Raw genomic sequence first — 15,557 nt, forward strand, 5'->3', positions numbered from 1 at the left:
CATCAAGCCAGCTGACCCGAGTCCCTTTACTTTTGACGTAACTACATAGGGTAACGCATAGGCTATACCATAGGCTTCATCTGCTGTGGACAATAAATAAATAAAAATAAACCAATAAGCAATGTTAACAAAAAAGCTGTCATATTTAAACGATGTGTAAAAAGGTTAAATAACAAATACATATTCCTATATTTTCCTTACTTAAGTAAATGAGAAAAACGTAAGTATGACCTATGACTTAAGTAAATGACTTATCATCTATCTCTGGCATACTAACAATGGCAAAGACAGGGTAAAGACTGCAGTTCATTCAAGAGACAGTAATGAGTCAACAACAGATTTTTAGTGTGTCTAGTTTTATTACTCCCTGTAGGGATTACAGTGGTAGTCTTATTTTCATTTTATTATTTTTTACAAATACATATTTATATAAGGGGAGCCTTCTTCAACCCCTCTGCAACTGAACATCAAAACAAACACATAACTTGAAATGCACTGTTAATCTGAACAGGAGACTATGGTGGCTATCCAAATATTAAAAAGATGTAGATGTGAAGGCATATTTATTCAACTCATTCAAAACACTGAATTCTCAAAACAGTCATCCCACAATCACAACTGATGTTTGTTTTTTTTTTTTTTAAATGGCATATTCCAGTTAGCAGGAGAACTGCCTTGACTTGAGGCAGCTAAACTCGGTCAGAAAAGAATCAAAAGAAGAGAGAGTACGAGTGTTGATAACACAGACTTTGACCTCGTCACACATACTCTTTCTTAGCATTAATCATCATTTCAGTGGATATGCTGGGCTGAATTTCAACACCCTACAACACAGCAACACCATAAAGGTTGCCATAGACTGCATCCCCATATGGGTTACACTCACATACTGTCGATCACAAGCTAACAAATGGAACCTGCTCATAGGTTAAAAGACAATTTACATACATTGTTCTACATGAAGGGCAGGGCGGGGCGATTTCCATTTCATTTGGTCAATTAGAGGACAGCTGAGGCACATTTTAATATAGGAAACATTTACCCTTAAAAGCAACACAAACAAATAAATAACACAGTGAGCACTGTTGCAGTGGTAGCTCTGATTTCAACTAAATGTGAATGCAAACAGTAATCCTTTCAGGACAGAGCTACAATCTACAGTAGGCTATTCTTAGCTTGCGGTCCTCATCATCTTGCTACAATGTTAGAAGCTCTACAGGCACCTATTCCTAAGGCCAAATACTGTAACTGGTGCATCCCACAAACGCCTAGGACAGCTTGTTCCGCATACTGACTGGTGAGGGATGAATCGGGGAAAGGTTGCGTTAAAATGGACGAAAGTGCAGGGGACAGCTTTATGGCTTTTAAGCGACGCGCAGACCAGTCAGTGGCCACACGGCTGTGTGCGCCTCGGACAGCACAGCTGTTATGTCTGTGCGCAGGTCTGCCGTCTTGTCTGTCAGTCTGTCTGTCTGTCGAAGAGGAACAGGTCAGAAGCTCAACTGCACCATTAGCAAAGGGAGCAAACAAACAAAAAGTACACACATATTAAAAACTGAGAACATCCTCATTGTTTTTTTTTTTTTAAAAGTGCTTAAGCTTTGGGTACCTTCTGAGTATACATTCACCCATGAGCGCAGTGAGAAGTAGACAACACACATTAATTCATTAAAAAAAAAAAAAAACATTAAACAATTTAAAACAAAAAAGCAGTGGCAGCTTTCAGAGTGCAGGTCATCAGTGGCCTCAAGGGTCACTTTAGGGACAAGGAGTGGTGACATGGGGTCAGTGCATCTAGGGACGGATAGGATAGTGATCAAGTGAGAGAGAGAGAGAGAGAGAGAGAGAGAGAGAGAGAGAGAGAGCGCTGGTAGAGAAGGACAGATGGAAAATGAAAGACAGGAGAGACTGTGTTGTGAGGCCGATATGCTGTCAGAAACCAACTGTATCCGCACACTGAAAAGAGAAACAGAGAGAAGGATCCGGCTGGAGTGAGAGACAGAAGGACAGAATAGCGCACAGGGAGAAAAAAGAGACCAGAATAGTGGAAAAGTTTGCATTTGATATTTGCCATGATGTCAGGGTAATTTCACCAATACAACAGCATAAGTCTGTGTATCAGTGAGATGGTGTAGTAGGATAGTAGGCGAGGCATTGAGCCATTAATGCAGGATCACATCGTCATTCATTATCTGCTTATGTATTTACATGACTGTCTATTGCTAAACAAATTCATTCCTTTTCCAACTAGAGGACTTGTTTGACAATGCAGGTTGTGTTTATGTGGTGCAAACTATTCATTTGGGAATAGTTACAAACCCATTCCTTACATCATTCCTTACATTCCTTCTCTCTTTCACCTTTCTTTTCTCTCTATCCATCCATCCACCCATCCATTCTTGAACTTCCTTAGACGGGATGATATTGGGTGTTTGAACAGAGCTGTAATTTTGCTAAACTGCGCTGACAGAAGAATCCAAGACACATTCTTTAGTCGGACACTGAAGTCAAATGCAGCAAAAAAAAGCTTACACACAAATTAGTTTGGGCGGGGAAGAGGGTTAATCATTTTAAATATTCATTTAAATCTTTTTCATTAGGTATCTGTTTATCCACCTTGCAAAAAACAACAGTGGGGTAGTGTTTAAAAAACAAAAACAAAAATAACAGGTGAGGCAGACCACTTTGTGTCTACCTGTTTTTTAAGCAGTCCTTCAGGTAAAAAAAAGCCTCAAACAAACAAACAGATAGAGTCTCAAAATGATGAAAAAACGGATACTTCTGTAAGATGTCGGGATGCAAGGCTGGATGGGCATGGGGGGTAGATAATGGGCAAAGGGCATTGGCACACGGCAGAGGTCTTGGATCTCCTGGAGAGTAGGGTTTGTGACGTCCATAGTCCCTGGTATGCAAGTGTGTGTATGTATTTGTGCAATGGGGCTAGGTTAAATTTGGGGGAGTAAGGGGTGGGGGGAAGGTGCTGTTTAAGGGGTGGGGGTGGAGGTGGAGGTGGAGGGCACTAGTAAGGGCCCTTGGAGTGTCCAAATATGGCAAGAGGAAAGTGTTTGACGTGAGAGGACCACTGCGCTGCCAGCTGGAAGAATTTGACGTCGTTCCACTCCACTCCGTCAATCAAAACTGTAAAAACACACACACACAGAGAGAGAGAGAGAGAGAGAGAGAAAGACAGACAGATAGACAGTTAGGTTACTAGTAAACTGACATCATTATTTAATTAAAACAATACATCATTTATAATTTCAAAACGTAAAAAGACAGTTAACATATAAGTATTTGAAGAGCTCTTTTCCAAAATGCTATATACACCATTTTAATGCATTTTCATAAATAATTTTTTCTTTTGTTTCCCAACTAATTTCAGTGGAACTGTAATTGGGTTAGTGTTATATGATTTACAGTATCTTTACTAAAGCAAAACAACACAACCGAACTTTCATTGATATCACCTGAAATACACAATTGCATAATATGACTTATTAATGTTTTCAATTTGGAATTTGGCACTTTGGAAAGGAACTCTTCATGTATTATATATATTATTTAAAACTTCACTGTCAGCTCTGAAAAAAAACCTTCATCGCTGACTACTGATATGTCATAAAACGATTCCTCTTATTTGATTTTGTGTTGACATGTTCAATGACAACAATAGACCTGGTAACCCGGGTGATCCACCTGTTAGTGCATCTGAATAAGCGCTCCAGGTCCATCTGGAAATACTCCCATCGGAGAGCACTTACAAATCACAAAAACAAAAACCCAGGAAACAATCACAACCACTTCTCTGGTATAGGGCGGGCTTTGAACAATGACAGACGAGAGGAGGACAGTTGGCACGGGTGTGTATTTTCTTTGTAATAAGTAAACAACTGCATGTAAAACCTTTGTTTACAAGAAAGATGTGCTTGATGAATTTTGCCCCAAAATTTCCCAATTTAAGTTTGATTTCACTGCTAGTTGCACCCCTTGGAATCCGGAGGTGAACCAAGGATTTCCAGACCAATTCTCAATGAAGAATAAGTCAGGTGTTAATGAGGCTATATAGCTGGCTGACCTCAAGACCTTTCTCTGTAATGGTTCAGCTCCTAAAAAAGTCAGCTGATGTGATCTTGAAACATAGGGTCAAGACACTGAAAGTGGGTGGTATATTTGGTTTAATGAAGGTTACATTCTAAGGTCTCCAATGTGAACCATTTCTGCTAAATATGTGATGTCTGGGGACTAGGCCCAAATGTTTTTGATTGCAAAAATACATTTTTAAAAGGGCAAAAATGTAATTGGCAGTGGAGATCAATATCTAAAAGGGCAAGACTTTTCAAACTTTGAAGTTGGAAAGTTCGCAGCTGCATGCCTCTGCATTTAGACTTGCCACTCCACAACAATGTACCTCTTACCGGGGAGGTACACCAGGCGCGTAACTGAAGCGTTCCGTTCGCAATGCATAAAATCCTTCATAGAAGACTGGTCTATTTTTTTTAGAACGTACACGGCACTGTCGCGTCTGGTGTAGCTACTTCCATTCATATGTTCAGTGATTATTAACTGCTGCAGCATACGCTTCGCGAACAGAACACTTCAGTTACACGCCTGGTGTAGCTCCCCTGTTAAAAGACCAAAAAGAAACCTTTTCTTCTCGTCCCTGAACACAAACATTCCAACTGACCAACACGTAGGGTAATGAAATGGAACAGAATGTGTAGGCCTACATTACAACAACAATACATCTGTGTCTTCATTTTTAATATGCATACTGTCTATGCAAAACTACTGTACATAACTGGCACAATGTCTATTATAAAGCCTCACTACAGTAATTTCCCGCATATAAGCCGCAGGACAGTGTTTTATGCAAGTTAAAAGAAACAAAACCATATCAACACCATATTAACTGCCCCCCTGTATTAACCTCATAGCTGAAGAAATTTAGCAAAATCAATGTATAAGCCGCGGCTAACAGTCGGGAAATTATGGTATCTATTTGAAAAGTAGGACGTGAGGACTTGAGTGACTGACTGAGGTGATTGACTGGCTTCTTGGTTATCAGGTCTGAGAGTGTCTCCGTGTGCTGACAGCATGATTGACACTCACCCCTCAGCATGGTCTGCTGTTGTTTGGCAGTGCAGATGAGGCGACTGATGCCCTCGATGACCTGGCTCTTGGACTCCACCTCTTTGTCTCGCGACTTTTTGGGCAGGAACATGACTGGGAGACAAAGAAGGCCGGTCAACCTCTCAACATGACACGGCAAAGAGATTGTATCGCCTGCATTAGCTTTCAGTTTAGACACTGCTGTAGGTTTAGGGACCTTGAGGGTGTTGTTACCATGTGTTGCAATGCTCGTCTTCCTCGTTTGGGTGTGTGGGTATGTAGCATGTCTCTCTATGTTGTGTGTGTTTCTATGCGCGCGTGCGTGTGTGTGTGTGTGTGTGTGTGTCTGAAAGTGAGAGAGAGAGAGAGAGAGAGTGAGAGTGAGAGTGAGAGTGAGAGAGAGAGAGAGAGAGAGAGAGAGAGAGAGAGAGAGAGAGACATATACCACTAAACCATGCTACTGTCTCCAAATCCTCACCTTTCTTGTTCTTCTCCTGGGTGACCACGGTCATGGCCATAGTGTTCTGCGGGCCCCAGTCACCGCCACCTAGTGGCAGCCTGCTGACCTGCAGCGAGCGGAAGGTGCACTTGAGGGTGTTCTTGGAGGAGGAGTCCCGCTTCTCCACTTCACGTTTGCGCTCTGTCGGCGCCACCCAGTAGTCCACCTGCAGGCCCATCAGCTCCCCCTGCCCTCCACCAGGGGAACTGCAGTGAAATGGGGGAGAAGGGAGGACAGGTGTGGGGTAGGGCGGGAGGAGAGGAGAGGAGGTGAAGGCAAAAGAAAGGTTAGGAAAAGAGAGGCGAGAAGAGAAATTCAGTAGGTAAGTAGAAATGAAAGTGTGTGAGAGACAGTATAGTATGCAAACGTGTGTGTGTGTGTGTGTGTGTGTGTGTGTACCTGTAGAAACCAGTGGTGACAGACGGTGATGAGGGGGGAGTGGGGGAGGCCTCTTTGAGGGCGGGGGAGACCTGTGGAGGCGTGGAGGAGAGGAGAACCGAGCCCACGGGAGCAGCATCGTCAGAGTCCCCTAGTGGAGGAGGAGAGGAGGGAAAAGGAGAACAAAGAAAAGACAGAGAGGAGAGAAAAGAAGAATGGAATAAAAAAAATAGTGCATAAGGAAAGATAGAGAGAAACTAGAACTCAAGCGAACTCAAACAGATCTTTGGAGAAAAGGTGACAATTCAGCTCTTACCTGATGTGGCAGACGACTGCTCCACAATCCCAACTTTAACCATCTGCAAGCAGCAAAAAAGATTTTACCACTCTACAGTCAAATGAAAACAAAAATTCTCTTCATTCTAATTATGACCAGATTATGATTTGTTATGGTTTGGGTTCCTGTTGGTCCTTCAAACTCACCCCGATGAAAGGAATGAATTTCTGACAGGAGTCTTCGTCTGGGCTAAAGAGAGGAGAAGAGACAGACAGCACTAATCAAACACCTATAACATGCTCGTGCACAGGAGAGACTGACACCTCAGGGACCAAGTAGCCAGAGACCATACATATCTGGCTACTGAGAGATCTCTGAAACCTCATTCTCTTCATGTTCTCATCATGAATTAGATCTCTCTGTCGTTCATGTCAAAGAGACTGATCACCAGAGGAACAATCATAATCATTGATGCTGACTAACCCAACTATGGCAGCTGTTCCTAATGCCACATATATGTTATAGCTTGTCTATAACATATGTATTCATATAGAAAACATGACCATTGTTATGTAAACATGAGTATAACTAAATTTTGTAACAGACTGTTTTGTGTATTCAGGTTTCTAATTTTTCCCTAAACATGCCAATATCATACTGATATTCAGATGGTAGCTGAATTCAAATCAATTCATGTTAAGTTTGGGATTCGTCATTGAGGAACATCACTGACAATGGCCATATAAATATAAAATTTACACCCTTCATGCAAACAGCCAAACCAGATTAATTGCTTTCAGACAGGTAATCATTCAGAAATGATTGAGGTCAGTGGAGGCCATTTCAGGATCCCAAGATCAGATCCTTCAGCCAAATAGTGAATATGCCATGAGGCAACAGCCATGGCATGACATGTTACTAAGATGGACAGCCCTTTAAATCTAATCTTAAAGCTATAACGCTTTTTGATGTGGCAGGACTTTTCATGTACACTTTTTACGAACTCACCCCATATTCCAAAGTTAAAACCTGGAAGACTTACTTCAACACGAACAGGTCGGTATTCTAGTTTCCAGGTTTTTGATTGGAAGACCAAATCAAGTGCCCCTTAAAGCCCCCCGAGTCTACAGTAAGCCTTTCATTGCTTTCACAGGGACAACCAAAGCCATGGAACACCACATGCATGCCATCAGCATTATCAGTAGCCACGCAGCACCATGGTAACCAATGATTTTGCCCAGGAAGAAGCAGCACTTGTCAATCAAGACCCTCAGCTGCGGCAAGAGAGGAAATGGTTTACCGGGACAGAGAGAAGAGAGACAATCTACCGTAGGCAATGCACAGACAGAGGGAGAGAGAACAACTTGTGTCTAACAATTTTTTACAAAAATAATTATGCACACAACTACATAGAATGAACCTATTTTAGTGTTTTTTTAAAGGGTATGTAAATATTTCTAGGAATAAAATAGATACACATTGTGACAGATGTTGTTCTTCTCTCTCATGGACCAGCAGGTATACTCCCTAACGAAAGAGAAAGAAACGACAGACACAAAGAGAGATAAAGAAGGAGAGCTGTAGGGACACTATCCTGTGATAGTAGTACAAATGTGTGTGCCAATGTGGTAAAAGAAGAGTGAGAAAGACAGAGTCCGCAATCACAATATTACTTGCAATCACTTCAGGAAAGACAGAAGTAAAAAAAATCAGAACAAAGGTTAAAAAGAAAGAACATCAGGTTTAGTGTAGGTTAGTGTATAGGTGTAATGTATGGGCCTACGTGTCTCTGTATACTGCATCACTAAAGCTGCTCATGGATGTATTACCTCTTCATCACAGGTGTTCTGGTGCTATAACACCTATTGACACAGGCCATGCAAAACATGATGCAGTGAAGAGGACTGAATCTGCGTTGCTATGAAACCGCCTCTTGAGCTAAATCTGTAAACCTGTCAGTGTGACCCTCTGGTCTGCGCACAGTTCACCTGACACCAGCAGAGACAGGAGGAGGAGGAGGAGGAGGAGGAGGAGGAGGAGGAGGAAGAGGAAGAGGAAGAGGAAGAGGAGGAGAACACTAGACAAGGAGGAAGGGAGAGGAAGAAAGAAGCCCAACCTTCTTATTTTCAAACGAGACACTTAAACCACATGAGACATCCACGTCATAACCCAAACGGAACAGGCATTATGGAACGCTGCACTTCAATGTTATATATGCATATATCATTTTGTTGTGTTAAAAATAATATATAAATGACATGTGTTCCAATAGTTAATGATGTAAAGCTATAATAATAACTTGGGTCGTATATATGTAGCCTTAAACTGTGATAAATTGTCTTGTAGCCGGGTTGCACTAAACTGAATAGAATCTCAGATGCTCCTCCTTGTTCAAGAGAGGAGAGTGTGGTTTAAGTGTCTGTTTCAAGCCTACTGAGTTCAGGGGGGAAGGACCAAGCAGATCACAAGAGCGGATGATTGGCTAGGATCACGACACTACACTACAAGTCAAGCAGACCACGAAACCACAATACCTTACTGCAAAATCAAAATGAAAGCTCTTTTTCCTTTAAAGAGAGTGAAGAAAAACAAAGAAGGAAAGACAAAAGTCAACAAAAAAAAGAATAAAAAGAAAGAAAAACAAAAAACACAAGTGTTATTCACAAACAGTGATGGACAAACAATGGCTTCCACAGGGTTTGTGGTCAACATGATATATTTCTGACTGGCTCTATTGTCCCAGTTCAGAACGAGGTTACTAAATGTACCCACTTTGTTACACTGAAGATCAATGGTCTGAATCTCCCTGGAATATGTCAATTTAGGTGCTGCTACACCAGTCTACTGTCACATTATACCACCATATTATACTGAAGAGGTGGTGCTACTTATAATTGGTTTAACATATAATCTCATACTGTATATTACAAACAGTTTGCATTCAGGACCAGCAAGTCCTAGGACAGTAAAAATTTCGACAATTTGGATATTTTTTCCAGAGGTTGCAATGCTGCAAAGCAATTCATTCACAGCCAGACAAAGACAGTGGGTTAATTCAGCTCAACTGGACTGAGAAAATGGAGTCTGTGTTGTGAGGATATGAACGCGTTTTTTTAGAAGCACCTGTCGCCTTCAAAAGCAGCAATATGGTTAAGTACAGCATCATGTAAGTATCCTATCAACAGTTTTACTGAGTCCACCTCAACACTGAAAAGGACAAAGAACCAAGAGAACAATACTAATCCCACCTGTGTTAAACCTGGGGGCATCCATTAGAATGCTGAGGAGGGCAGTCTCTTGGTCTTACACAAGTAATGATAAAACAATCAGATGGCTTAAAATGTGTATGGCTTAAATCAGTGACACATATCAACAGGCCTCCTATAGAAAGTGAACCCATATGAGTAAAATCAGTCAGTATAGCATCCTCCTGAGCATTCTAAAGGGAGTGGACAAGCCTAGAGATGGAGACCAAAGATTGCAGAACACTGCAAGGCAGCAAAGATACTCCATGAAGTATGAAGCGGAACAGAAGTGCTGTATTAACAGAAAGCCAGCGCTGGTCTACACAGACACCTGTGAAATCCAGTCTAATATAACTGAAGGCAAGAGGAAGCAGAGTGATACATCTCACAACACTTCTAACATCATGTTACTTTTACTGTCAGGTGGTCTCAAATGTATTCAATAAAAAGATAGATATATTTCAGACCAGTGCATTTCAATTTCAAGGTTTCAGGTTTGTTAACCCAAAAGGTCAATGGCATATGTGTAAAATATATTCCGATAACCACATCCAGCGTTGGCTAAACATCAAAGAAACCATGAATACTCTCAAACCACATTTTCCGATACGGAAAGCACTTGTTGTGCTGCTTTGCAGTGCTTTGTAATCTTTGTCTGTGACTAATCAAAGCAAGCACGGCCACGGACTGCTCTGGTTAATTACACTAATGATGCAGATAGTGAAACACAGACAGTTGGGTGCTTCCAAAAAACAGCGACTCTACACTCCAAGTCAGTGCCTGTTATGTAGGAGTGACAATAGATGAACACACCACATGTGAGCACAAGACATTCTACCAGATATGACACATTTAATGTATGAGGTACAGTAAAAGTGTGTGTGTGTGTGTGTGTGTGTGTGTGTGTGTGAGAGAGAGAGAGAGAGAGAGAGAGAGAGAGAGAGTGAGTGAAGGGAGTGAGTGAGAGAAATAAAGAGAGAGAGTGACAGAGAAAGCATGTGTGTGTGTAAGAGAGAGAGAGAGAAAGAGAGTTGCATTGTGTAGGGGTGTGTTTGTGTTTGTGTTTGTGTATGTGCATGTGTGGATGTCTGTGTGTGTGTGTGTGTATATGTATGTGACAGAATGGAAGGGCACGCATGTGTGGGTCACCTCTTCTGCTTGTAGGTAAGCATGGCCTCTGCGATAGGCAGCTGGTGGGCTCCGTTGGCCCCTGCCATGTACTGGGTGATCCTGGACACCACGTCCAGGCTCTCTTGCGCTGCAGCACAGGGAGGCAGAAGGGTGAGGAACAGAGAGGTCTGACTGCAGACCTTCCTCCTACAGTAATTTCCCGCATATAAGCCGCATTGTGTATAAGCCGCAGGACAGTGTTTTTATGTAAGTTAAAAGAAACAAAAGCTCAAAAAAGAAAAAAGAAACAAAAAGAAATGTGTTAACCTCATACTGTAGCTGAAGACATTTAGCAAAATCAATGTATAAGCCGCAGCTAATAGTCGGGAAATGACGGGTACACAGCTGTTTATAAAGGCCATCCGGAGTTCATGTGTGGTCAGTGTTTGGTGGTTCAGGTTTGTTTCCTACGAGTGATTAAATCCATCTCTGTTTACTGCGGGCCCAGTTGCTGGAACGCCAAGACATCACTGAGAATGTCCACTGCTGTTTTTTTGTCAGTTATTGAAATGTGCTTACAGCTGCCTCTGAATTCAACGGCACGGCTGAGTCGTTCTTCAATTATGGATTTGGATTAAAGGATTTAAGTAGCAACACTGAATAAAAGAACAGTTTTCGATGATATCAAACCCACCGGCTTACATAGCGCCAGCAATGTTGAGGCTTTTCGGTCAGTGTTAAAAACAAAGGTCATAGATATTATGTAAGACCTGGTCTCAGCAAAGGCAATTTTGCCCTTTTTTACAATCTTTGTTATAGATGTAAGCCGTTCATAAACCCATGGTGATTAAATGTGTAAACTAAAATAGGATGGACTTTAATTAAAGTGTGCGTGTGTGTGTGTGTGTGTGTGTGTGTGTGTGTGTGTGTGTGTGTGTGTGTGTGTGTGTGTGTGTGTGCGCGTGTGTGTGTGCGTACAAACTCAACTCTTACGTATGATAGGGGCCTCTGGTTTATGGAACAGGTCTCTCCAAGCAGCGTCCTGGAACAGGCTGTTATACCTGTAGTCTATGGAGCCCAGGTACTTAGACACGGGATGTGCCCCTGGAAGAGAGAGAGCACGAAAGTGAGAGGCAGATGGAGAGAAAGAAAGAGACAGAAGAAAAGAAAGAGAGAGAGATATGATTGTGTTTACAAAGAGCATTTGTTTACACTCCAGGTGTGTTTTTTCCATACACAAGCTAAAACACACCATGGCCTTAAGTGTGTTGTGAAACGTGTCTAGAATTAAGACATTTTACTTGCAGATTCCTCCTGGGGAATCAGAGAACACCTTGGACAAGACAAAGGGGAGCTTATCTTGAGGCTCTGACGATAAAGACGACTACACACTTCTGTACACAGCCATTCCCACTTCCACCCTTCATATACATACACACACACACACACACACACACACACACACCGAGAGGTATGATGAGGAACCGCATGTAGCCGAGCCAGTCGGGGGTCTTGTGCGAGAGATGGTCCACAAAGAGCCGCAGAACCACACTGAGATAATGCTGAGCACCGGCCACTGCAATCTTAATGGGCACCGGAGTCTGGGAGTTACAGTTGCAGCTGAGAGAGAGAGAGAGAGAGAGACAGATGAAGAAGAATAAAGAGAGAGAGAGAGAGAGAGAGAGAGAGAGGGAGAGAGTCAATCACAGACACTGTCTGAGACCATGAAATGTCAAAGAGAAAAGGCGAGCTGGGCAGACAAACTTGACCTTTACCAAACTACTTCTCATCACAGTGTTTGCCCTTTTCCACCCTGAGGTAGAGTGTGGTGTGGTGTATTGTAGTTTAGTGTAGTGTAGTGTAGTGTGGTGTGGTGTGGTGTGGTGTGGTGTGGTGTGGTCACATTGTGTAAGAAATAATAAAAAAAGAAAACAACCTAAACTGCCCGTAGCAGCGGGACTCACAATCTCTGTATGCGGGAGACGATGGTGTTGAAGGCGGCCTGGATGTCGGCGGTGGTGCAGGTGCAGACCACAGGTAGGTTGTGGTTCTGCAACATGTCTGCCAGGTACTGGGACAGAGAAACACACGTCCTCCTCACCAACACAGACTTACAGGATTCATTTCAAACAACTCATCTCTGTATTGCACTAAACAACACCTGATAGGACTTAATTGAACACCTCATTGATACACTGAATGAGACTGAACATAAAGGGAAAAAAAGATAAAAGATGAGTAATGGCAAGATTACACTAGATCAGTTTGTCTGTCTGTCTGTCTGTCGGTCTTCGTGTCTGTGTGTGTGTGTGTGTGTGTGTGTGTGTGTGTGTGTGTGTGTGTGTGTGTGTGTCTCACCTGGCCTTGCCAGTCTGAGGTGTTGACGAGGATGATGCTATCAGGCAGATGGTCGTCAGACACCAGGATGTGGTTGAGCTGGTCGTACACCGTTTTACGGGGGATCTGCTCACAAAGAGACGAAGACACTCCCAATGATCAAAACAATCAGGCCAAACCACTCGCTGTCTCCTGGGTGTACCCACAGACAGTAATCACTGGATTGACAGACACAGAGAGCATTCACATTCACAGAGCAGAAGGGATTAAACCTGGAGACAATCATTCCTGTGCTCTTTTTTTAAAAGAGCTACCTAATGCAAAGTAATCAGTGGAAAAGCCACTCCACACAAGCCAAAAAATACTTGTTGGCGATGTTAATCAACTTCAACCCCTCAAAAGTCTGAGGGCTTCAACATTCAGTCAGGTGATGTTAATTGTTTTGTCAGTTGTGGTGCAGCAGTCATTCTCTAAGCTGAAAGTTGGTCAGTGCAAGTATGTACAATCTATTTCCATTACCTTGGAAAGGTATCCAATGCAAGTCTGACGTAAACAAACAAAACCGCTATTGACATTCATTGTTATACATTCATTGGCATACAGTCAGGATAAAACATGTACAAAAATGTATATCTTTGACATGTACAGAATATACTGCATGGGCACAATGTATGTATTGAAGTCTTTCCTACGAGACTTTCCAGTGTATTTGTAGGGTATGTTTTATGTGACAGCAAAATTATGCCCATCCAACTGAGGAAAACCACACACAAAGTGGAATATAACATTTACTTTTTTGTGGTGTACATTCATAGAATAAAATAAAATTATGATGTTGATCTTAAAGGAACACGCCACTGTTTCATGAAACTGGGTCATTCCCCGTCTCCCATAGAGTTAGATAAATGAGCAGAAGCATTTTTGTCTCTGTGCATGCATTGTCTGCAAGTCCGGCAGCGCCACCGCTAGCTTAGCTTAGCATAGTGAATGGAATCTCTCATCACCGGATATGTCATGACTAAAAGTGAGCCCACTACAGTAACAAAAAAATCCCTAAACATTTATTGTGGGCTGCTTATTCACAACGAGTACAAATGGCAATACAGACTAAGACCAGGCGAATTCCTAGGCAGGTACTGAATTGGGACCATTTTGGGGCGAAGCACTGCTACTTGAGCACAGATATTGTCCGTTCTGTGGCGAGTGAGACAAGGTACTTGTGTGTGGTGTGACTTTCAATTTCATAGAACATCGGTGGCATGTTCCTTTAATAATAATACAAATACTGCAATTAATTTTGGTATCCACCAGTTTACAAGAGATCACCAGACCTACAGCATCATATGCAGGCTGCCAATAAAGTCATCACTGATGCAAAAAAAAAGTTATGTCATAATTTATGTAATGTAATAACTAATGCCTTTTCTAGCCAGGGGGGTGAGATGAATGAACTGAATTGAGGCCAGTGTGAGTGATTTCCTCAAATGACAGCCTGCATATTCCCCAGCCTCAGCCTTCCCAGTGTAACCTCCCTGGGCCTGCTGTGGATGGGGCTCCTCTGAGGTTGGCGCTGCAGTGTGCTCGTCTGACCTGCAGGTGGAGCCGCGTGTCCAGCGCACGCTCGTTGTCCAGGCTGTTGGCGCGCTCGTTCTGCGGCCGACTGGGCTGCCGCTCCTTCAGAGAGGTGCTGCGACCCCGACGACCTACCAGCTTCGGCTCCGGCCTACGGAGAGAGAGAGAGAGAGAGAGAGAGAGAGAGAGAGAGAGAGAGAGAGAGAGAGAGGAGAAGAGAGAAAGAGAGAGAGAGAGAAAGGGAGAGAGAGGGAGAAAGAGAGAGGGAGACAGAGAGAGGGAGACAGAGACAAATGAGAGAAAGAGAGGGAGAGAGAGACAGATGAGAGAAAGAGAGAGAGGGAGATAGAGAGGGAGAGGGAGAGAGAGAGATAGAGAGAGAGAGAGGGAGAGAGAGACAGATGAAAAAAGGAGAGAGACAGAGATAGACAGATGAGAGAAAGGAGGGGAGGCAGATGAGTGAAGAGAGAGAAACAATTAAATGAGTGTGTATAAGACAGACACACAGATGGCCAGACAGGGACTGGATTACCTTGGACTTTGTGATCCACAGTCAGTAATTACTTTACGGACAACTGACTCCTGAGATAATAGCAAACAGAACAATACAGCTTATCATGGTTTCCAGGGCTGGATTCATAAACTTGAGCATTAACTGACTACCCAACTAGCTTATCTCATTCACAGAGTGGGTAAATAAATGCAATATTAGCTATCCTACTAAATAGGCCACCAGCCTGATTCAAACCACACAAATATTTGTGTGTGTGTGTGTGTGTGTGTGTGTGTGTGTGTGTGTGTGTGTGTGTGAGGAAAGAGAAAACTCCCATTAACAAACTAATCAATGGCATCATTACTCCGCTATAACCGCCACATAGTCACAGCAAGTAACCCATGGCAGCGCAACAAGCTACATCACATTACATACATGACTGCGGAACTAAATAACCTGTTCTTGCTCTGACACACAGTTGCTTCACAGTAATTTCCTATGTATCAGACGCATTGTGTATAAGCCGCAGGACGGTGT

General features: G+C 42.7%; 1 protein-coding gene across 4 annotated transcripts in view; it reads right to left on the reverse strand.

Annotated features, from left to right (window-relative positions):
• Positions 1 to 344: 344 nt before the first annotated feature.
• pacs2 (phosphofurin acidic cluster sorting protein 2) overlaps positions 345 to 15,557 on the reverse strand; it is a 68,244-nt gene continuing 53,031 nt past the window's right edge. Inside the window, exons 13-26 of one of the 4 annotated variants that reach the window (XM_062523800.1) lie at positions 14,546 to 14,678; positions 13,475 to 13,498; positions 12,977 to 13,081; positions 12,583 to 12,689; positions 12,084 to 12,238; positions 11,612 to 11,722; positions 10,658 to 10,766; positions 8,798 to 8,830; positions 6,470 to 6,512; positions 6,303 to 6,345; positions 6,008 to 6,137; positions 5,588 to 5,814; positions 5,110 to 5,223; positions 345 to 3,138 (exon numbers count right to left, since the gene is read on the reverse strand). In XM_062523800.1, coding sequence (XP_062379784.1) covers positions 3,020 to 3,138; positions 5,110 to 5,223; positions 5,588 to 5,814; positions 6,008 to 6,137; positions 6,303 to 6,345; positions 6,470 to 6,512; positions 8,798 to 8,830; positions 10,658 to 10,766; positions 11,612 to 11,722; positions 12,084 to 12,238; positions 12,583 to 12,689; positions 12,977 to 13,081; positions 13,475 to 13,498; positions 14,546 to 14,678 — 1,453 coding nt within the window. In that variant the 3' untranslated portion in view covers positions 345 to 3,019. Of the gene's footprint in view, positions 3,139 to 5,109; positions 5,224 to 5,587; positions 5,815 to 6,007; positions 6,138 to 6,302; positions 6,346 to 6,469; positions 6,513 to 8,797; positions 8,831 to 10,657; positions 10,767 to 11,605; positions 11,723 to 12,083; positions 12,239 to 12,582; positions 12,690 to 12,976; positions 13,082 to 13,474; positions 13,499 to 14,545; positions 14,679 to 15,557 lie in introns of all 4 variants that reach the window. The other 3 variants (XM_062523799.1, XM_062523801.1, XM_062523802.1) reach the window with 3 other exon arrangements.

This window comes from Sardina pilchardus, chromosome 20 (genome assembly GCF_963854185.1).
Source record: "Sardina pilchardus chromosome 20, fSarPil1.1, whole genome shotgun sequence".
Classification (NCBI taxonomy): Eukaryota; Metazoa; Chordata; class Actinopteri; order Clupeiformes; family Clupeidae; genus Sardina; species Sardina pilchardus.